General features: G+C 41.2%; 1 protein-coding gene and 2 long non-coding RNA genes across 6 annotated transcripts in view; 1 reads left to right on the top strand and 2 right to left on the bottom strand.

The window, feature by feature from the left end:
• LOC310681710 overlaps positions 1–13,666 on the bottom strand; it is a 53,293-nt gene extending 39,627 nt beyond the window's left edge. The window contains exons 1-2 of the long non-coding RNA XR_014513538.1: positions 12,873–13,666; positions 11,341–11,473 (exon numbers count right to left, since the gene is read on the bottom strand). This is a non-coding gene — a long non-coding RNA (uncharacterized lncRNA). The remainder of the gene's footprint in view (positions 1–11,340; positions 11,474–12,872) is intronic.
• An 801-nt stretch (positions 13,667–14,467) lies between these two features.
• LOC310681682 lies at positions 14,468–17,348 on the bottom strand. Its single transcript, XR_014513505.1, has 2 exons — positions 17,243–17,348; positions 14,468–16,710 (listed from the first exon to the last, which is right to left on the bottom strand). It is a non-coding gene; the product is annotated as an uncharacterized lncRNA (long non-coding RNA).
• Positions 16,595–23,409, top strand: part of TMEM170B (transmembrane protein 170B) — a 31,889-nt gene continuing 25,074 nt past the window's right edge. For 3 of the 4 annotated variants that reach the window (XR_014513404.1, XR_014513405.1, XR_014513406.1), the window contains exons 1-2: positions 16,706–17,303; positions 21,771–21,941. Coding sequence is in view for 1 of the 4 variants with exons in the window: in XM_083449708.1 (XP_083305834.1) it covers positions 17,027–17,303; positions 21,771–21,941 (448 nt within the window). In the remaining 3 variants the exon portion in view is untranslated. Of the gene's footprint in view, positions 17,304–21,770; positions 21,942–23,409 lie in introns of all 4 variants that reach the window. The other variant, XM_083449708.1, reaches the window with a different exon arrangement.

The following is a 23,409-nucleotide window of genomic DNA, read 5'->3' as shown; positions in this document are numbered from 1 at the left end:
TTTGTACACACAACTTCACTGAAGTACTACACTGCAAAATCTGGAGTTGTGTGAATTTTGCAGGATGGTTGTGTTTCAGTTCTCATCCTGTTTTGGAATGCGTGAATTAGGTAGGTTCCCCTTTAAATGTGAACTAAATCAAATTTCTTTCCCATCCCTAGTGATGGCATACATCAGTGACAGGGATGTGCAAAGGTTTTGTCTGTCACTTATCCATTTTGCTTGTTTTCCGTGGTCCTTTTCATCTTAGGCTGTTTTCACATAGGCTAGTGCCCTGCTTTCTCCTCCTGTGAGGTGCTGAATGATGCTGTCCATGATGCAAATCCCAGATGTAGACCACATTACTTGGTGTAGTTACTTGGTTAGGGCTTGCTTCACTACATTAACGGGTGATGTGTTGATAATCCTGATTCTAAACAGAGAGCATTTGTGGTTTGTTCATTTTCTCACTATTTTCAAACACGGACTCTGGCAATGGTGATCCAAACTTGGTTAACATCCTGCTTTAACTTCTGTAAGTCATTGTACATGAGGCTTTCCTTGAATTCAGTCTGGACATTACAAATAGTTCAAAATAAAGCAGCCTGAAGTTTGACTCAGACAGCATGCTGAGAACATATCTCACCACCATTTTGGAAATCCACACTGGTCTCCTATTAGTTTCTATCTCCAATTCAAGATGCTGGCTTTAACCTTTAAAACCCTTCACAACTCAGTGGCCAAGGACTGCCTTCTTCCATCAACTTGCCTGAACAGCAGGATCTTCTACTGTGGCTCTTTTCAGACTGCCACCACCTTCTGAGGTCAAGCAGGTGGCAAGGTTTGTCTTATGTCCATTAAGACCAGTGCCTTTAGTGTGGTGGCACCTGCCCTTTGGAAAGTGTTCCAAGGTACATAGGCATAGCTACCCAGATTTCAAAATAAGGGACCAGCAGCCTTGAAAATAAGGGACCAGCAGCCAAAATAAGGGGCCTGCAGCCTCACCTGTTCCAGGCACTCCAGTCTTCCTGTCCTCCTGCAGCCTGGTCAAACTCATCCTGGGTAGCTTCGAGAACACTGTCCAACCAACTTTGTAACCAGAGGTTCAACTGAATAGAATCTGAATCACATGCACCACAAGGCCTATGCAGCCTCAACTTAAGATGGCTCCCCGGCCTGGCTTTGCACTGCTAAGTTTGCAGCAGCACATGCAACAAAATGGCGCCCAGCATTCAAAACCCCCCTCAGCTTGCATTAACTAGCCACACACAAGGCATGCAAGCTCCACCCCCCCTCAGTCGTTCTTAGACTTCTTATTGGGTGAGCAACACAGCCAAGCAACACAGTTGGAGCCTCCCTCCTCCCTGGCCAGCAGGGAGGGAGGGAGAGGAGCTGCTTCCTTTGAAATTTAAGGGACCTCATTTAAGGGACATTTAAGGGACATCCATCAATAAGGGACAGCAGTGGGACATGGCACTGGAATAAGGGACTGTCCCTTCAAATAAGGGACACTTGACAGCTATGTGCATAGGGAAGACACCTACAGAATTGGCATTTAGGAATCTGCCTTAAAACTCAGTTGTGCAAAGAGGCTTTTCCTGAGGGGATGATCCAGCTATGTTAATGTATTAAGTTGTATTTTGTACTGTTGGTTTTATGTTTTTCATTGCCATGATATTTCTTCTTAATGCTGGAAGCATGGAAATTTTTGCAAACAAACAACTAAAGCAAAGCAGAGGGCTTTCTCATCTATGGAATCCTGTCCCCAAGGAGGCTTGCTTGGAATGCTCTGTACAATCTTTTAGACATTAGCTTAAGGCATTTTTATTCTTTTAGGCATTTTAGATATTAGAAAGATACTGTATTTTAGTCACTAAAAATAAATCTCTCTCTGATGTTTTAATGGTTATTTAAATAGTGCTATTTGTATATTGACTTTAATTGTGTGATTCCATTATCATTGGGGCTTTTTCTCTTGTTTTAATTTGCATTGCAAAATACACTGGAATGACCATTATGAACAAGTATATAAATTCAGTAGGTAAATAACCATTGGTCCATGTAACCCAGTCTTGTTTCTGACAGGAAGTGGCTCTTTAGGGGTTCAGACAACTGTCTTTCCCAATCTAACCCAGAAATGCTAGGGATTGAACCAAGGACTTTTTGCATGTGCTCTACCACTTATCTACAGCCATTCTTCTTGTTTCCCTTCAGCATACAAACACACAAAATACCATGTTCTGCTGTGCGCATAAGGGTGTGAATGTCTAGACTGGAGCTAGTCAACAATGGCATTACAAGAAAATTGGAATAGAGCAGGTCCTTAAACCAGCTAGGGAAGCAGATGAGAAACATGGCTAGGAGCTCCCTTATTGTCCTTGTCCTTCCCAGCCTTCATGGTTAGGTAAGCATTTGGGGGGCTATGATGTCGAACCTCTGGCTCTGTCTGGTTGTAGGGCACTTAACCTCCCTAGAACTTCTTCTTGGTTTAAGAGCCAGTTATATCACTGGAAATAATGAGGAAGATCAAAATCCTGCAGTCTGCTGTAACTAAAAATGTGTAACTGAAATAATTGCACTTCACCTTAGCCATGGTGCCTCTACTTCTGTTCGCTTATCCATTTTTGTGACAAGTTTTTGATTATTCGGTCCTCAGAACAGGGACCTGTCCTTTTGTTCTCTGAAAGATTTCTAGGAATATTTGGATAACCCCATGGTTGGTGAACTGTTATAAATATCATTTAATTGTATCTATATTGCATAAATGTCAATCCTGAACAGTGATGAAAAGCAGTGTAAGGCATACTGTTCTTGCCTCATTGCCCATCTTTGGTGTTAATGACATGCAACCTCTTTGGACTTCTACAGACTTAATACCAACTGAAGTTGAGGCCTTTGATTCTGACCCTCTCTCTTCTCCTCTAGCCATTCAGGGAAATAGCTGTATGGAGCTGTATGGGGAGATGTGAACAAAACCCTTGTGGTTTGGTTTTTAAAAGAGAGAAAAAAGTTACAGCAGCTGCAGAGTATCATATGAATAGGTTACTGAGTTTGACAGAACAAGGCACATCAAAAGATCTTCTTGCAAGAGAACACTGTTAGTAATAAAGAGCCACCCAGAACAGGCTGATCCTCCTGTGCTACTTAAACTTGGCTCCTAGAAAAGCAGCAGCTACCTTTCATCTAATCAGTGGTTCCCAATTAGAGGTTTGGGGACTCCTGGGGGTCTGCAGAGCGCACTCAAAGTGCCTGCAGCCCCATCTCTTGTCTTCCCCTATCTAATTTTTTTAATCATTCTGCATGGTAATATCACAAATATTTTAGCACTGTGCAATTTTTCAATATATTGGCAAAAATCTGTTTTTGAAATCACACCGCTGGAACAATTTTGACCAGGCAATACACGGCAATATATCACTCCTCACTCGAGGGAGAGTAGGGCAGCCGATTTCAAGGCACCGCCGATATTGCACAATGATCTAAGCCGATAACACTGCTGTCTGAGCTGCCTTCCCCCACACTGAGGGAGACTAGGGAAGCCGATTGTGAGGTGCTGCCTCCCTCACACTGACAGAGAACAGGACAGCTGATCACCCTCATTTCAAAGCACCGTGGCACTACCTTCCCCTGGGCACTGAGGCAGAGCAGCTTTTCTCAGTCAGCAGGAAAGCAGCAGCAGCCACAGTAGACATGTATCTTCGCTGGCTGCCCTGCTGACAGCAGCTTGAAGCACCCCTCATCCCCTTCCCCATCCAAACCATTCAATGGAGATGACTCTGCTTCTTCTCCTTCCCACCATCCGATCTCCATGGCTGCTCCTTCCCTCATTATCCATGCCTGATCTCCAATTTCAGGCATTGTGATATATCGGAATATTGCAATGTTTAGCTGCTGATATGTCATGATGTTGAAAACCAGGTGTCGCTCAGCCCTAATCTGTTTTTTAGTATACCTAAAATCCTTTGCTTATTAGGGGCTACCTCACATTCTGTTCATAAAATTGCCTTGCAGAGGTAACTACCATAGTGTTATCAAACTACCATTTTCAAAATTGGCTTGGCTTTTGAAAGCTAAAAGTAGGGGGGTCCTCAGTAATTAGTTAATTGGGAACTACTGATCTCACCTATTAAGCTTTTCATTAGCCTGCCTTCCTAATAAATCTTACCAGGGAAAATCAACTGGCACGCTCACACATTTTAATACGACTTCTTTTTCTTATTTCTATGCAGAGATTGGGGGGGTTTTAGTCAAATGGTTAAAAATTAAACCCAGAGGTAATATGAATTAGGATGTTATGAAAGAGTAATAAGAATTGCTATATATTAATTCTTTCTGCTGCTGGGCCCCTGTTTGCTAACAGTTGAGAGAGTGACTGATGGCTTGACATCACCCCATGGAGAGTACAAACATTTTCCGCTGTTTTTACTTAGGCAGTCAGGATCATCCTTCGTGAAGAGCCAAGGACCACCCTCTTGGTCTCAACACTTCACTTACAGCAATTAATGCCAGTGCCACATTTACAAAATAAATAAGAGCTGCTTTTGATCCAAGCTACTGTTTGAACAACTGTTGCACACGGCAATCAAATTTTCAGGCTTTTTCACAGGGATGAAACAGAAACTAACTAAAAATATTTTTAAAAAACAATCCGGAGAGAACTTAAATATTAATAGATTTGTTGTGGCATAAACTTCCGTGGGTAACCCAAATTGCCTTTGAGGTACTATAAGAATCTCTGTTGTCTTTGCTGTAAGATTTAATACAGCAACCCCTCTATAATTTAAGATAGTAAATCTGATATTGTCAGGCAGTGCTTCTCTCCAGAATCTGTTTCATTCTTTGGCATAGTCCTAGGATATATGGGAGAAAGAGGAGAATGCTCTCATCCTATGAAGAGACCATCCTTGAGCTCTCACCTATCTGAGCAAAATGGATCAACTAGATGACCCTCAGGGTTCATTTCAACTCTACAATTCTATGATCATGGATATAACTTGACGTTCCTGCAAGCACAACAGCTCTTTCTCCAAGCAACACAAGTGTAGAAATTCTCCAGATGAACACTTGAGGAACCTCATATCTTTCTAAGACTGGCCTCTGTCTAGTTGTCAGGAGGAGGAGTCATTAAACGCTGCTTGGTTATTCCAAGCATCACCATGTTGTTGACTACTCAACACATCATCAAATAACAGGAAATAAAAGAGGATACAGATTGCATAAAGCTTGCATATACTAACATATATGTAGAGATGCAAATTTAGAAATAATTAATCTAATTTAAGTATAACTACAATTCCTCTCACCAGAAGTGGGGAAGAATGTGACCAGATGACTTGGGTGCCTCCTCAGTCTGCCATGTAGGTGCTAACATTTGATGGGCAACTTCAAGGACCCAGTTACTATGGTTTGTTATCTTTAAACTGGACTTGGGACCAAGCAGCCATTCAAACAAAGGACTCCTTCTCTGACAGCCCTTCGAATACAGCACTGTCCTCTGTAAAGTAGGATCTATGGCTACCCTGAATATTCGTACTCAGTCACTCTAACACATTTTTTTTTCTAAGAGGGCATAAAATATGCTTGACCTGGATTATTAAACCTGCCCTTTAAGAGGTCTGCTGCTGCGTGTAAATGGAATGCACTTGTAATTTAAAGAAATCTTAAGAGCCTGAAAAGTATCCTGCTGAGTTTGTGATTGATATCATGCCTGTCCAAGTATTGACAAATCCAGCAGGCCTGTTTGTTTAAAGCAATTTATAACTGACTGCCTTTTTTGGAGAATAGTCATAAAAAGGGCCACTAGATATTAGATAATGCTAGTCCTACTCAGAGTAGACCATGCCTAATTTAGGCTCATTAATTTCAGTGGGTCTACTCTGTGTAGAACTTCATTGGATACAGCCCTAAGAGTGCAGCACTGCACTGTTTCACAGTTTTTGCAAGCTTAGCAGAAACAAACACTGCACAGAAATGTATCATGCAATAAGTACAAAGCTTGTAAAATACTATTTTCCTTTTTATTCAGTTTACTGAATAAATGGTTTGCTCACACCCACCTCCCCAAACTCCGTTTAGAGGCAGAGTAATATTTATGTGAGAAATATAATAATAATTTAAGAAAATCTCTACATGCATACTGCTTCCATAGGTTCAAACTGCCCCTTCCTTCCTCACAGGGGTTGGGCTCTTCTTAAGGCTTATATATGGACCTATAGGCTCAAGGATATTAAAGCACCAAGCAGAGGGAAGGAGTGAAATGCAAGGAGAAAGGGGCAGAACCCAAAGGGGACTAATGGTATTCTGTTTCTTAAGGGCTCAAAACTGTCTATACAGTGGAAGATAGGCTATTGCAAAACAAACCAATGCACTGTACATCAGGCACTGAAGAGCCTTTAATAATGTGGAGGGGGGTGATATTTGTTATGAAAACTGGGATGCTTCTTCCAAGCCTGGCCCTATTTTTATTTGCAAAATGTTGGCTGGTATGAACTTCATTATATCATGGTTTGCTCCTAAATAGTAACCATAATGAGAACACCTGGGCTGTTTCCTTCTCTTTGTGTTCCAGATCTGTCAGCTTCTTTTTTTAGTTATGAGGTGAACTGAATAGAATGTATACACACCTCACGAATGGAGAGACCAATCATTTACATCATTCCCTGCTCCAGGCTTCTGTCTGACCAAGGCAAGTGCTGAGACATTTCCCCTTTGTAATCTATTCAGAAAGTCTGTGGTCCTGTCTGTGGGTCTGAAGACCAGGCAATAAAAGGCTGGGAGGAAAATAATAATCTGGCTATATATATTCACTGAAAAAATGACTGTCTGGTTCTCTTCTGTTCAAGGAGTCTTGCATTAGACTTCCATGAAGACATTTTTGTCATATCCCTAGTGATAGGGCCCCAGTGTTTGCCTGAAGTGGACCTAGATTCTAAACTAGTTGCTGCCATTCTCTGACCCCGCAGTGCCTAGCCTGATGGTCTGGCTTTCTCATCACCCTCAGATCTGAGAATGACTCCCCCAAAGCTTCCCCTGCTCCATAACCATGCAAGAACATGTGACTTTAAAGGCAGCATACAGCTCTTTCTAGGAGACAGAACCACTAGAAGGGGAGGCCCTGTTAAAAAAAAATTTAAGCCTTCAGATATATTTGCTCCTAGGTGGAGACATAATCTCCCATGCCTAAGCAAGCAGAGCCCAGTGGAAGATGCCCAGGATGTCCTGGATGATTGCTAGGATATGGTATAAATATGCCTTTCCACTATGCCACCCATGTCTCACCCACAACTCACAGAATGTTAGTCATTCCACTGGTGTATCTGGCAGAGTGGTGGGCAAGGTGCTGATGTGCTCATGCCCAGCTTGAAGGCTTCCTTCATGCATATGTGGAAGCCACATATGAGGTCGGCCACTGTCAGCATAGCAGGGCTTCCACCAAATCCGATGGCCTCTTAATCTATGGCTCACAAGTTTAAAATTGAACCCTAAATTATTTTGTAAATGTAGCTTTGTTGCATAACAAAATAACCTTGCTGGTCATGCTTTTTTGACCTCCAGTGGGGATGTAATAGGGAACTTGTTTAAAATTCTGTGCTTTTATAGAGGGGTGTGGACAATGAAAAGAACCAGATAACTATATTGGCTTCTCCTTCATTAGAGGTACTTGGGGAAATCAGCAATTTCCTCTTCAGCTGCTGGCAGAATTTGGTCCTGGGGCTTTCTTGTCAATGGTTTAAATCAACAACATAAACAAGCCCTTTAACTAGGGCTTCCAAATTAGACATCTCCACAGTGCCCCCTTCAATCATTTAGTTGGGGAGGACAAAGGCAGAAAAGATTAGATCGCACCTTCATGTAGAAAAGAAACAAAACGGAATGACAGGAATTCAAGAGCATGTTAAAGCTGTTTTTAAAAATGCCTGGAATGCAAATTAAAACCATATAGTAGCCTGCAATCAATAAAAAATGTTAAGTACAGCTCTAAAAGGTTTTTGTCCTATCAGTAAATTAAAATCCAAGCATAAATAACAGAGATTGTGGGCATTTGGCAAAAAAAAGGGGGAAGATGAAGTGACAACAATGGTAGAATTAGACTTAATATTTCTGGGATTAAGGGAACTAGGGAAGGGAAATAGCAGGAAAAAATGTTATGTGAAAAATAGCCAAACACTGATTAACTTATTGTCCTCAGGCTAGAAACAATCAAGGAAAAGACTAGTTTAAAAAATCTGCTGCATGGGCCAGAGGGCTAACTAATTTAAAATAAAATTAAGAATGCTTCAAAGTCACCCTACATAAATTCAAAATAGAAACATTAACTGAGATCCAGCTCTGTATTACCATCATTGATGCTTTGCTTGCTCTCTCAGGATGCGAACACATTAAGGTCTTAACTTTAAGTTGAATTAATTGTATGCTTAGCAATCATGTTGGGGGGGCCTGGGAGGTGTGATATTCATCCCATTTGTCATCCTAAAGCACATGCTGGCACTATTGTCATTGATGGATACTGGACAGGACCAAATTTGACACAAAGAGGTGGTGAACTTTCTTTTATGCTGGCCAGAGTGACATATGCCTTAGGTATTACTTGTTTGGATTTTAAAGCACTAGTAAGGTCCTTTAAATGAGGCTGTCTTTGAAGGGTGCTCAGAAAATTCAGTCAGTTTAGAATGCTACAGCCCGACTATTGCCCAGGGCTTATTATAGGAAGCATGAGACTCCCGTGTTACAACAGCTTCATTGACTGCCAGTCTGTTTCCAAGCACAATTCAAAGTGTTGATTATGATTCTGGCTTTGGGCCTTGTGAACTGACTGGATATGGCCACTGTAAATTTACAGAAATTGTCCCAACTGGCTATTGTATTTATAAGTTTAATTGATGTGCTTTACCTGACCCATTTTTTTTACTTGACCCTGGATAGAGATAGAGAGATATTTTGTGTCCAATGGAGATTATTCCTTAGTAAGTGTGTTTTGGACTGCACTCTTAAGCACATTCTTACCTTTCCATTGATCATAGAATCAGAGGATTGTAGAGTTGGAAGGGACCCGGAGGATCATCTCCAGCAACGCAGGAATATGCAGATGTCCCATACAGGGATCAAACCTGCAACCTTAGTGTTATCAGCACCACTCTCTAACCAACTGAGCTATCTAGATGGGTCTTAAAAGGACATAACTTTCTGACTTTCTCTATAGCATAATGTTCTGACTTTCTCTATAGCACAGCGACAACACTCTAATAGTGTACCAGTGATGTTCATATGGTGTTTAATTCTGTCCATGTAAAACAATCTACTGGCAGGGGAGGGGGTTCAACATATGCAAGCTGGAATCCCCACAGCATGCATGAAAGGAGCATCTTCCCACAACTTACACATCCATTTGGATGTTTTGGTCATTTGCTCCCTTTGAAGGAGCACTCACTTCACCATTCAAGTTATAGAGAACAGGAACTCCATGGCAGCAGGGAATTGCAACAGAATTTATTGCCAAAATGTTTGAATATGCTTTGTTCCCATCTCTTTCTCCATTCCTTTATTCTCTACTCTATCAAAGCAGATTAGTATGAAGCAAGGGTTTCCTCCCTACTTTCTTATTAGCTCAGTCCCATGACCCCCATTCTTGCTAAAGCCAACAGGTTTCATCATGTACTTGCATGAAACTGAGGTTTACTATATTAATTTTAAAGTGATTAACACAATCATAAAGGGGAGGGAATAGACCCAAACCCTTGGAACAAATCTTTGCCTGTACTTTCTGTAAGGATGGAAAAAGTCTTTAAAGCTGAGATTTTCCATATAATGAATACCAGAAGAAGGATGCTATTTTAAGTCAAGAAAGCTATGGGTCTCTAAAAGAAAAAAGCTCAGCATAGATGCAACTACTATAGAATGTAAAATACTGCCATCTAATGGCACAGTTTATCACTGCTCTTAAAACCATGCAACCAAAGACCCATCCTATGCTTCTATACTCAGAAGTCTCACTTACTCCTGAAGAAACATGTCATTGGGTACACTAGCAGTGATGTCCTTATAGGATTGTAACCTCAATTTGTTTAGTGCTTAATGTACTAATTGTTCATATTAGAGACCCCTGCACCACATTAACTAAGTGCCATGCTTTCACCTCAAAGGCAGCGAGGAAAGTGTTCTCTGCCTCTTTCCCATGGCAAGTTAAATGAAAGTATTCTGAACTCTTCTTGAATCAGAGATATGCCTCCTCCTTGCCCAATTAGGGAGATTCTTGTTGCCCTTACAACAATTCTCCATCAGCATAATTAACTTCCTTACCTGAGGAATCTGAGCCAGTCCTTTTCATTCCTACTGCACTGGGTCACTCAAAAATGACACAGAGTTTGGCCTCAAACATACGGGCCAAGAGATGGACTTTCAGCAGCAATGCCAGAAATTGATTTTCTTCTCCATCTCTGCAGAGCTCTTTATTTGGAAGTTTGAGGACTCGTCCTTGGCATGCTGCTTTTTATGACGTTCCAAAGCTTTGGCAACTTAGGACAGAGCAGGGAGAAGGGTTGCAGTGTCTTCGTGCACCTAACACTTCAAGCTTTCTAATGAATTACCTGTCATTAGCAGCTTGTGGAGAATGCAGCAAGGAGTTAGACACACTGAGGACATCTTGTCAAAAGCCCCTCCAAAACATGGACATGCCCCTGTTCTGAGTATGTCCACTAAAGAAAAGGCAAGCCAATTTACCCGAAGCATTTAAACTGATCACAAGGAAAATGTTTTGAAAATAATCCAGCCATGACAAGAAAAGGATGGTCTCATCTGATTCTGAGTCTTCATGGATAGAACCAGAATACAGAAACCACTAAGAAATCCTACCTAAATTTCAAAAGATATTTTTCTGTATCACTTTCCCTCTTAACACTGCAACACTCTTAATACTATGACTCTGTAACTTACATAATAACGCTCTCATGCAATAACTCCTTAATGAGTTAACTCCCCAACTTGCTCTGTAACACTCTCTCTCTCTCTCTCTCTCTCTCTCTCTCTCTCTCCCCTCAAAGCCCTACTCCTACCAAAGGCCTCTGGTAAATCATCTAGCAGTGTAACAATGGAGGATATGTCACGGTTGCCTAGAAACCTTGCTCAACAATAAACCTTGCTCATCTTAATAGTAGTTGTTACAGGTTTCAAATGGATTAAGCAATTTAATTTTATTTGCTTAAAACAATTCTAGACTACCTCTCATCTAATGGATTCCAGTGCAGTGTCCAGTCATAAAAATATAAGAAAAACACTTTATTTAAGGTAGATAAGGACAAGATGAAATTATACAATTGATTATAAATATGGATGGGAAATGGCTATGTATTGTGAGTACTTACCTACTTTTAAAATTTTTCACCTATGATCTTTTTCTTTTACTTCTTTATTTTTTCTTTGTTCTTTTTTCTTTTTTCTGATATCTTATCTTTCATTCCACTGCTTTATTGTGAATAGCATTTTATAGAGGTATAAATAACTGTAAATATGAAAAGAGACAAAATATTCTAATTTTTTCCCTTAGTTAGATGTATTTTCTTTTTCTTTTGTATTTTCTTTTGTTGTGAATATGTATGTTTTCTAATTTGTACATATATATATATATATATATATATATATAATTTTTTAAAATATTTTTATTAAGAAAACAACATAATATCCTTTAAACAAAAATAAGATTGAGAGGCAGCAAAAGACCAAAACAAAACTGAAGTTGAACAGAGGTCACATAATCGCTGGGTAAATAAACATTTTGTAACCTGATGCCAGAAAGATTGTAATGTAATTGTAGCCAGCAAGACAGTTATGTATCCAATATGTGATTTACTGTGTGACCAACAACTTGGCTTGACTTTCAGTGTCAGATAAATGTGTGGTTCTGAGAGTCGTGCAGTTTTGAATTAGGAGAGAGCAGTGGGTTGGCTGAAACATCTCTGTGGAGCAGTAGCTCTCCTTGGGAATTCAATGCAAGTCTGGTGGCTATGGTGTCTGCTGTAGGAATGCCTAGGTGCTTCCATTAGGTACTGCTAGTATATTTGTAAATACTGTCACCTGTTATTTCCAAACTGGGGTTTAATACAGCAAATGGGTCATTCAGATATCACAAATGGGTTTTAATAGCTGGGTTGTAGTAATATGTGCTGTTCAAGGAGAGATTTTTTATTTTATTTTAAGTGACTGCATAACATATCTTTAAAGTGATCAAGAGGCTGGTGCAGAATATTTTTCTTATAGTCAAAACATTTTAACAATCTATTCCCAGTTCGAATAATTAGTGCAATTTACCCTCTCCCTGATTTTGTTTGGGAGCACTTTGTTTATAGTTTGCGTCTCAGTAGAGATCATTAACAGCCTAACTCTGCCCTTGACAAACTCTTTATTCATTTGCTTCAGATCAGATGTTTTCTTTTCACTACTGAGTGAAAATACACGAAATAGGGGTAGTCAACCTGGTGCCCTCCTGATGTTATTGGTCTACAAGTCTACAGTTATCTCTGACCATTGACAATGCTGACTGAGGCTGATGGGTGCTGGAGCCCAGCAGCACCTGGAAGGTGTCACACTGGCTGCCCCGTGGAGGTATGTTCATGTACTGTTGCCTCCAAACTAGATCATTATGCATCTTGACTAATAGAGAGCATCTTCATGACCCTCTCAATGTAAGATATTCCTGTTTCAAGTTCCAGGTTACACTGTAGAGAACAATACTTCTCTGTCCCTGTACTTCTAGTGCAATCTGAGATCTTTTTGCACCAACCATGGCTTAATCTAACTGAGTCTGCAGGATACTTCTTCTCAGCATGTAGTTCAATTTTAAACCTCTTATTACTTACCAGGATTTGTCTTCCCATCGCCTTATTGATGGCACTTCTACTCACTTTTAAAACTAGACAGAATTCCAACCCTCATTGTCAAGTGAAATTTCATTTTCGGAGCCCAACTCGTATCTCAGCATATTTCTGTAAAAGGTAAAAAAATAAATAAATCTATGTATCAAATCTTTGGCAGTGGCATATTTCCATGATATGCCTGTGTATAGGTAGCTGCAATGAAAGCATTCCAGCTGGTACATAATATTGCACTGTAAAGGACACAGGTGAGATAACAGTAACTATACACAAACAGATTTGGATCTTTGACTATGTCACCCTTTTGCCAGTGGGAGTAGAATTTAGTATTGGGTTATGGGGTCACAGTGCTCAGAGTAGGAGACACCTAATCAATGTGCTGCAGCACTATTTTTCAACTTTTGACCCTCTGTTAAAAACAAAAGCCATTAATCAAGCACTGTCTAATAGTCTTTAACATGCTATAGCAGCTGGCCATGTAAGAATTATTCCTGCCACACACTTAAGTGACGGCCTCTTTTCTCATTCCAGCTGTAGAACAGTGGTGCAGAACCTGTGGCTCTCCATATATTGCTATATAACTCTCATTATCCCTCTTGATGTTATTGGTCTACAACTCCTATTATTGACCATGCTGCAGGAGCTGATGGGAGCTGGAGTCCAACAAAATCTGGACATCCACAGGTTCCCCATCCCTGCTTGTGTTTTTTCCAGAGCCTGTCAAGACTTTAAGCTGCTGGAGTCATTTGAACTATTTGTTAGATGACCTGAGATACAGCAATAAGTCATTCAACCCAGGGAGAAAGACTTGGATTTTGTTCTGGCCTGGCATGGGCATAGCCAGGCTTTATTGGGGGGGGCTTTATGTTATGGGGTGGAGAACTAAGTTATCTGCATTGCAATTGGTCAATTAGTTAAGTAATCTTATCTATTTACTTGATTTAGGGGAGCAGTTCCCCCTGCCACACCCTCTGGCTACGCCCCTGCGAATCTGCATAGCACCTGGCAAACCAACACACCCACATGCAAGCTTGTCAATTGCACTGTAAAAAAATGGGTCAAACTACTGGTCTCATCTGTGATATTACACAATGTTTATACACACACACATTCACAATGCACATGGGCATGGCACACTACAAATGCCGCCACCAGCCCTGTGCTATTGCAGATCACAAATCTGCACTAAGTGCAAAAATATATTAGCTAGATTTATTTTTCTGTCCTTGCATCTCTAGCTTTGGCAATCAGGCAAGATAACATTCTGGTTAAGCCTGTAAAATTCTGTCGATAATGTCTATTTGCTTTGAAAATCAGTGAAAGGGTGTATTGAGAAGCAGTCTCATCGTGATTTTGCACCTTTTATCCCATCTTAACTCCCAGGCAAGCAAAAGTAAATATTGCTTAACGATTAATTTGCTTCAACTTGTGGAGATAGCCAGTAGCTAATAAGGTTGTTGTTTTTTTAAGTGCTAGACAAATTGATAGCACACATGTCTTTCAACAGACTATTTTGTAAGACAATAAAACCTTATCTATTAACTAAGGCCTTACTGGGCCTTTCATATGATGTTACAGATTTTATTGTTCCTTAGATATGGCAAATATAAATGCTTATACTCCGATGGTCTTTAAAGCATTTTAATGGATTATCTTAATTATTTTAATAAAGAAATTAGGCTTTAACATATGGCACAATTTTTTTTTGTCTTAAACATAAACTAAGCAAAATAATATAAACAATAGTTCATTTTAAAGCAAAATTAGATATATCAGAAAAATGAAATAAAGTAAATTTAGCCAGGGAAAATCTTGAAGAATTCCAACAATATTTAGAATCAGCAATGTTAAAGGTGTATACAACAAAACATACTCCAATCAATACAATGCTTTTTCCCATACATAGGGCTCATCAAAACCAGAGTTACCATATTGGATGAAATAAGTTTAATACTGCAACCAACTTCGTTTGTCTGCTGGTGGCAATGCTTGCCTATGTTCTTTTCTACTGATGTAGTCTACAAAATTAAATCAAACTGCAAAACTTATCTAACTTGTTTTGACCTCATATAACCCTCAGTTTATACATCCATTTTTATAATAAAGCTGTATCCCACACCATAGCAAGTGCTATTCTAGTAGAATACTATTCCTAGTAAATATTTCCCAAACCTTGCAATAGTAGGCCTTGCCACTATCAACATATGAACATTTCCTTATACTCTGATCCTTACAATCAATCAATCAATAAAATTCATTGGGGCTAGATTTGGGGATTGCAAGATGTGCTGTTTGACTGTTGCCTCAATTTCCTTGAGTATTCAACACTTAACTATTGCAGCCCCACTTGTGCCTGCTACTTGGCAGCTTCCCTCAGGACAGCAGGAAGAACCCATGGGTTATATAAGACAATGTGAGTGGCATCAAGTACCACCTGTGTGGTAATTTCAGCAAGATTTCTCTATACTGTACTGTACTAAAAGTGAGTGGAAAGAGGACTTATCCCACAGTGAACTCTAATCATTGTTCCAACTTTAGTTCCCATAGAAGCTTAAGGCATCAAACATGTCCAAATTTTGCTTCCATAAGAATTTTATAAATACTAAACACTGTGCTTTTAGTGGTCTTATAATTCATTAATATAGAATGTTCAAAACTCAACAGTTTTACGGGTCACACTGCCCTTGATCCCTGGATTAGCTAAAAAGGCCAAGTAGGCCCTACACAAGCAACCATGGAAGGGGGATATCTTCAAACTTTTCCCTTAGGCTACTTTCTGTTATTAGAGTTTTGTCATAGATGTCAACCTTCCCTTTTTTGGGCAGGAAATTCTCTTATTCCAGTGCTGTTTCTCGCTGCTTCCCACTGCTATCCCGGATTGTTAGATATCCCGTAGACTGTCCCCAGGACAGGTGAGGCTGCTGATCCCTTATTTTTAAATCTGAAAGTTGAAAGCTATGAGTTTTGGTCACATAAAAATCAAAGAGATGGAAGAGCCTCTTGAAGCTCCTTTGGGCCACATGTACTATGTTTATTAAAGATTGTTCTAAGTTGTTGGATGCAGCCATGGTAACTTTAGGAGGCATATAGAAATTATTTTAATCAATTTGCCATATCAGATATGATAAGCCACATGGAGCCTTCATGATTACAGGCAGTGTAATCTGATAGCTGGATACTTGAGGACAAACAAGGCAGCATCCTTATTGCACAGATCGCATTTTCACAGCATCTGCCTGGCTGGTCAACCTTTGGGAGACGAAGTGCTGTGTTAAGAGGATCACAGTCTGCGAAATGGTTCGCTTCATGGTGATGGATTCGAGAACTTGATTTGCTGATTGTGAGGAAGCAGGAGAGCCTGACAGTTACTGGAAGGGGGGGAGGGGCAAGAAATGCACCATTAGCGTTAACGCAGCGCGCGAGACGACCGTCCGCCCCACGAGCTCTGACTGCCTGACGAGATTCGCGTCAGGGTAAATCAAACGGCAGGCAGGCGAAATGTTAAAACGGGAAACGGCGGCTGCTCCGAGCGGTGATGACAGGTAACACCGCGGCTTACAGATAACAGCGCCTGAAAGGAAACCTGAGACCGGTTGCGTCTCTGTCCCCCTCCGAAACCCCGCCCCCAACTGACTATATAACGAATAGCCCCGCCCGACTAACGTCAGTTCGCCCTCTTTCCCTCATTGGCTGGTACGCGTGCGTCCTACTCGCCTGGTTGGGGAGAGGAGGAGCCGTCTCTCTCGCGCGCTGTTTCGCTGAAGGTGGCGCGCGCGCGCGCACGTGTCCTGTCGGGCGGGGGAGGCTGGCTGGAGGTGGGGCCTCGTGCTCAAGCACGCGCCGAGTAGCCGTTGGTCGGCCGTCCGGCCTGTGAGGGGGGGAAAAAGAGGCGGTTGCTGCCCGTTGGCGCCTCGCGCGGGTACCTCCCCCTCTCGCGCTCCCCTCGCAGCTGAGGAGGCCATGAGAAGGCGGCTTCGGAAGGGGGCGGTGATGGCCGTTGCTGCTGCCGCCGCCGCCCGGCAACTGCCTCCGTCTCCTTTCCTCCCGTCGGCCCCAAACCGCGGGGCTCTCCGCACCTGCCAGCCCTGAGGGAGGCCTCGGCGCGCGTCCCGCCGCTGGAGAAGCGGAGAGCGAGGGCCGCCGCCGCTGCCGCCGCCTCCTGGCTCGTCCCTCTGCCGTCCTCGATGTCTCCCCCGCCGCGGGGAGCCCACCCCATCCGCGCCCCTTCGGCCCGCAGCGTCCCCTCGGGAGCCCGGCCTCGCCTTCTCCGAGACTGGTGGCGGAGCCAGCCGCGACTCGCCGGGAGGCGGCCCAGCGACGACGGAGCCGGCCAGGCCGCCGCCTCCTCCACCAGCGCGGCGGGGATGAAGGCGGAGGCGGGGGACAGCAGCATGATCAACCTGTCGGTCCAGCAGGTGCTGAGTCTGTGGGCGCACGGCACCTCGCTCCGGCACCTCACCGGTAACGGCCGGGCGCAGGGCGGGCGGGGGAGGCGTTCGGAGGCTGGGGCGGGCGAGGTTTGAAAAGCGGCCTGTGTTCTGTGTCGGAGGGAGAGGAGACGTTCCAGGCACTCCCATCCCAGGTGTCGCCAGAGGCTGGGGGGGGGGGAGCCGGGGGGGACACACACACTCGAGCAGGGCAGAGAAAATAGTACCCAGGGACGTGTGGATGTAAAAGTGGCTTCTGGTTCAAAAGGGCAGGTGAAAACGTGCGTGGCATCATAAATGGAGAGTAAGGGATGGCATTAGGTTGGAGCTTAATACGCAGGCTGGAGGTCAGAGTAGCTGCAGTTTCTGACTTAGATCTATGAGGTGCTCAGATAACCCAAGGGACTTGACTGTGCACCTGTCTTCCTATGTTCCTTGCTGGGATGTCCCTGGGCCTTTTTGAAAAAATGCTGCTGTTCAGATCTGTGGCATCTGATCCGGGTATTTCCTTCAGGACCACGAACCAAACAGGTACAGGGCTTATGCTGTCTGATCAACTAAATGTTGCCTCAATTTAAAAACTTTTGGGGCACTTAAAAATGTATTTCCTTTCTCTCCACCCCCCCCCATTAGTGAAGCAACAGACTCTGTAAAAATATACATTATTTTTAATACAAGCACTTAAACTCTAGTTGAGAAGCATAGCTTTCGAAGATGTATACACCCTGTTTTGTTACACAGCAAGTGAAAGCCTGTTTTAAGATTCCAGTGCATATATGTGTCATCAAAAATATTAATATATATTTCTTCACAACTATTGTTTAATTCATACTAAAATGTATGCTGATTTAATCATTAATTGCTTAATGTCAATTTGGTGACATTCCTCTTGCTATGCTTCTTCATCTAGAAAAGCTACATTTTTTGCTCCTATTTCATGCCCTCCAAGTACCCAGACTGCTAATGTGTTCAGTTAAAATTATGAAGTTATAAGAGCATGAACATTTGCTCTTTATCTTGTAAAGAAACACTGCCTTGCGCAGTAACTACCAAGCCTTGCTTGGTAGTTGACTTTTCTGTTGACTCAGAAGTAAATCCTATTTTGTTAAATGGGACTGACTTCAAAAGAAGTGTTTCACAGTTGTAGGCTAAGAATTGCATTCACTGCTACACAAGCAGAACAAACTCTAACCTGCATGGTGGGACTTCCTCTTCTGTCCTACAGCTCCCAGTGCACCCTCAAAATCTGTTCCAGATTTAAGGAGTGGGGAAAGCATAGGAGATTCTGTGTGAGCAGAAGTCAGCTTGTACAGAGTTGGCTATAATCCCAAAACTGTAAACTTAAGTGATTTTACCTAGTGTCTTTGCACATTCATAGAGCAAACCATATAAACAATTTTCTCTTCTAAATTCTGCAGTGTAAAAGGCTATGTGGATGGCATGGTCGAAGGTGTACAGATTGGGAACCCTTTAGAGTTGTAGATTGATGGATGCAGTGCATAATTACATGAAATTCACTGCCATAAGATGTGTTGATGGCCACTGGCCAAAGGGATTAGGCAGATTTCTGGAGGATAGGTCCATCAACAATGAGCAATGATATTTAAATGTGGAACCTCAGGGTTCAGAGGCAGGATGCCTCCGACTGCCACAAACAGTGAAGAAGAGCTTGTGGCCCTCATTCCCTCTTTGTAGGCTTTTTGAAAGCATCTGATTGGGATGCTCACAGTAATGTGATTCATGGTCTTATCCAGCAGGGCTGTTCTTACATTCTCAGATTGAGCTCCCCATCTGTAATCATACCAGTCTTTCTGGTAGTGCAGTTAGGATGATTACTGATCTAATTTATGTGAAGCTCTTTGAGCACTTAGTAAAAGTGCTGTATAAGTTTTATGCATCTAGCTATTCAGCACTCCATCGGACACAGATATTTATTTGCCTGCATAATAAATCATATCTGAAGCATTTTTCTTAGTAAAAAGAAGATTCACTTATGGAAACTAGCAAACATTCTGGTTGGATACCTGATTCTAGTACTGTTTCACAGAATACAGTGGCCCTGATCAAAAAGCAATGGATTAGATGTGGTGTTCAGGTGAAAGTGTGTATACAACCAAAATGTGTCATTCTTTTTACTGGTACAGAACACTACTTACTACAACATCAGGCAGTGCATAGTCTTTGGAACTCCCTGTTCATTTATATTAGGCATTTCACTATTGTTTTTGGTGCCTGCTGAAAACCTTTTGCTTCAGCAAACCTACCCAAACATGTAATTTTATTATGTATATTATTTTAAAATTACTGGTTTGATTAATATTTTTAAACATGCCTTTATCATTTTTTAATGAAGGTTTTGGGTTTTTTTCTTTAAACTACTTAGAAGTCTTCTATCTAGGAAGCAATGTATACACTTTGTTAAATAAAATAACAATATATTGTCTGTTCATAAATGGTACACAACATACTTACTTCAATTTTAATTTATTTTGATGAATTGTCCTGTTTTCCTACCTTGGCACACAAACTGAGCTTTCCACTAAAGTTCTAATATCTATTTTGTGTGGCTATGGCCAATTTAGATTCCATTAGCATATATATGAACTTCACATGTTCTTTGCCCTAGTACATACTTGCATCCTGACTCTCATTTTCCATTCCATTTGATATGTGGTTGCTAGTTCACAAAATCTTATGTTATAATTTTTTTTTAGCTTTAAGATGCCAAAAGGCTCTTTGTTGCTGTCAACATGCAAATACTCTATTAGAAATTGTCTTCTATTTTCTTGCCCAATCAACTAGTCTGGACATATGAAGACTGGCAGTGCATGCTGCAGCCACAGCAGCCTGCATCATGGTCAGGATTATAAAGGATTCAGTGGGTACCATTTAATTTCTAAATTAAATCTCATGATTCACCATCACTTACTTATTGCATTTGTATCCCAGCATTTTTCTCAAGAAGTTCAAGGTGGTGTACATGATTCTCCTCTTCATCATTTAATTCCCCCAACAACCCTATGGGGTAGGTTAGCTGAGAGGCAGTGACTGGCCCAAGGCCACCCAGTGAGTTTCATGGCTGATTGCATATTTGAATCCTGGTCTCACCGGCCCTAGTCCAAAACTCTGACCACTATACCACACTGGGTCTCGGGACCTGAGGATTTCAGCTTCTATGGCTCCAGCTCACAAAGGTGAACACTTGTTAACAGTTTTGATATACAGTACTTCTAGCTAACCCTCCATGGTTCTCTCTTGGAAATAACTGCAAATTTTTAGTGCTAGTTTACATTTTATCTGTTAGTTAATTGTATCCTAAACAACTAAAAGAGGGGGGTGGGGAACCAAATTTTCAGAAAGTTTCCCTGCCTGATTGCCAAGGAAGCATTCAGCAAATATGTTGTTTTTGTTTGGTGTGTTTTACATTATTTATTTTTTAAGGTTCTTTGAATGAAGAGATATGAGGGATATATTTAGACTACTTTTAAATAAACCAGACATAGTATAAACTATTATTATTATTTGTAGACCACCCTTCATCTACAGACCTCAGGGCAGTTCATAATGGAATAGAAATCGATACATGCAGTATAATATAATACTTAAATTTGAGAGCTATCTGTGTGATCTCAAGTAAGTTTTGTTAAAGCAGCCTTTGGCTAACTTAAGTCTCTGTGTGATGCAATATATATAGTTTTATGAATTGTTTCCTTTGGTGAAAGATTTCTGCCTTTTATACAGCTAATTCTGTTTCCTTTTGAGAGCATGCACTGCTTCAGAATCAGTTCTCCCTCAATTAGCTAGTTTCTGCTTTCATGGTTTCACAACTTTGACACTTTTTCTCAGTGCTAGTTGCATTTAACACTAAAGGACAAGATCTATTTTTATCCAGCATGTGTACAATATGTCCTAGAAAGATAAATTTGGTTATTTAGGACATTCAGTGATAAAAACTATTGTTGGAATTTCCTCACAATTTCAAGTTGATCTGAATAGCTGCTATGTAGCATTCATTCATTCTTCAGGGTTTAAATATTGTTTCCACTTTGATAACATTTGGAAGCAATGTATTCGTAACTTAAATATTCTTGGCAACATCAGGAAAAAAGCCCTTAGTTTGGCAACTTGCTACTTTTAGAGATGCTGACATGTTTAAAGGTGAACGACCAGTAAAATTTCAGAAGGGATTAGTATTTACTTATTGCTCCCTCTAAGGTAATTTGTTTTGGCTAGCTGTCAGAAATATAAATATAAGATAGATTAAAAAATTGGAGCGTTTAATATTTGCTCAAAATAGTTTGTTAATAGGGGGACCTTAAGTGTGCAGAGAAATGGGCAGTGGACAGCATTATAGAAAGTAGAATAAAGTTATTAAATAAGTATTCTGTCTGCATGCTTTTGTATCTCTTTATAATTCCTCAAAATATGCAATGATTTTTTTCTCTTTGATTTAATCATTTTTTCTCAAACGTTAACCCGCTCTTTGATTGCTTTCTTCCAGAAATGTGGTACTGGGTTTTCCTCTGGGCTCTCTTCTCCTCTCTCTTTGTCCACGGTGCTGCAGGAGTTTTAATGTTTGTGATGCTGCAGAGGCATAGACAAGGGAGAGTAATCTCTATCATTGCAGTCAGCATTGGATTTCTGGGTTCTGTAACTGGAGCTATGATAACCAGTAAGTCTTAAAATGTTCAAATACTTCTTTTTGAATATTATTTTTTAGCTATTGTAGTAAATGATTGTTGGTTCATTACACTGGAGTTCTGTGAAGCTTACAGCTGTTGGGGTTTTTCAGTGGCTGAGGGAAGGGCCATATAAAACTGGCAGCCATGATTTTTCATATGTCTCAGCTTTAGGAGGAAGAGAAGCAGGGTGCTGCCACAGAGCCAGCCTCCCAGTAGTAGTGTCACTTCTTCTTCCCAGGGTGGGGCAGGGTGATATTCTAAAACAAGCTTTTTAAATCTGCAGCACTTAACTCCTCTGTCAGATGTTGTTTGGAGCTTGTTAACAGATAGCTGTGGAAACTTAAGTCCGGGTTAGCACATAATGCTAATCTGTGGTTTATGAAATTGTGATTTATTTAAATCATGTTTTGTTTGATTCTTTGAACCCTGAACTTAGGAGGTTAACTATAGTTTGTTAATTGCCAACTAATTCTGTTCTAAGGCATGGCTTAAGTTCACTTACAATCTTTTGTTTGTCTTAACTATGGCTTGGTGTTACCTAAATCCTTCTCAACCTATGATTTGATTGGCCACCCAGCTCAGACTCCCATTAAGTTACAAAAGGCTTGAGACAAGAGCCTCTGGAAAACAACAAAGCTTTCACAAATCAAATCATGGTTTGTTCTGCAGATCAATTTGTGGTTTTCTTGTTTTTGTTTTTTTAAAATAATTTTTATTATGGTTATCTGCAGATCAATTTGTTGTTGGCTCCTGGTTTGTTAAACAAACCATGGTCTAACATTATGTGAGTGCTTAATGTTTGACAGAATTAAAGATCTAAAATTTCCAGAAATGTTGAAACCTTGAGAAAAAGGCATACATTTGGGGGGGGGGGGATGTTGGAGAAAATTGGAATATATTATCAAACAAAGTTAATTTACTTTTTAAACAATATAAAATGCATCATTTTTAACTTAGTTACCATTGTAAAACTTGGAATATTTATGGCAGTTACAGAGCATGTTTACGTTTACCGTACTTTACTCCCTGGTAAGCAAACAATGGGGACGTGGGTGGCGCTGTGGGTAAAACCTCAGTGCCTAGGACTTGCCGATCGTATGGTCGGCGGTTCGAATCCCCGCGGCGGGGTGAGCTCCCGTCTTTCGGTCCCAGCTCCTGCCCACCTAGCAGTTCGAAAGCACCCCTAAATGCAAGTAGATAAATAGGTACCGCTTTATAGCGGAAAGGTAAACGGCGTTTCCATGTGCTGCGCTGGTGCTGGCTCGTCAGAGCAGCTTCGTCACGCTGGCCACGTGACCCAGAAGTGTCTCCGGACAGCGCTGGCCCCCGGCCTCTTAAGTGAGATGGGCGCACAACCCTAGAGTCAGACACGACTGGCCCATACGGGCAGGGGTACCTTTACCTTTACCTTTAAGCACACAAAGAATTAGACTAGAAAGTATAAAGGCATTCCATTTT

The sequence above is a fragment of the Podarcis tiliguerta genome (genome assembly GCF_965153285.1).
Source record: "Podarcis tiliguerta genome assembly, chromosome: 7".
NCBI classification, from domain to species: domain Eukaryota; kingdom Metazoa; phylum Chordata; class Lepidosauria; order Squamata; family Lacertidae; genus Podarcis; species Podarcis tiliguerta.
The sequence above is the reverse complement of the archived record's forward strand: the minus strand, read 5'-3'. Positions and strand labels throughout refer to the sequence as shown.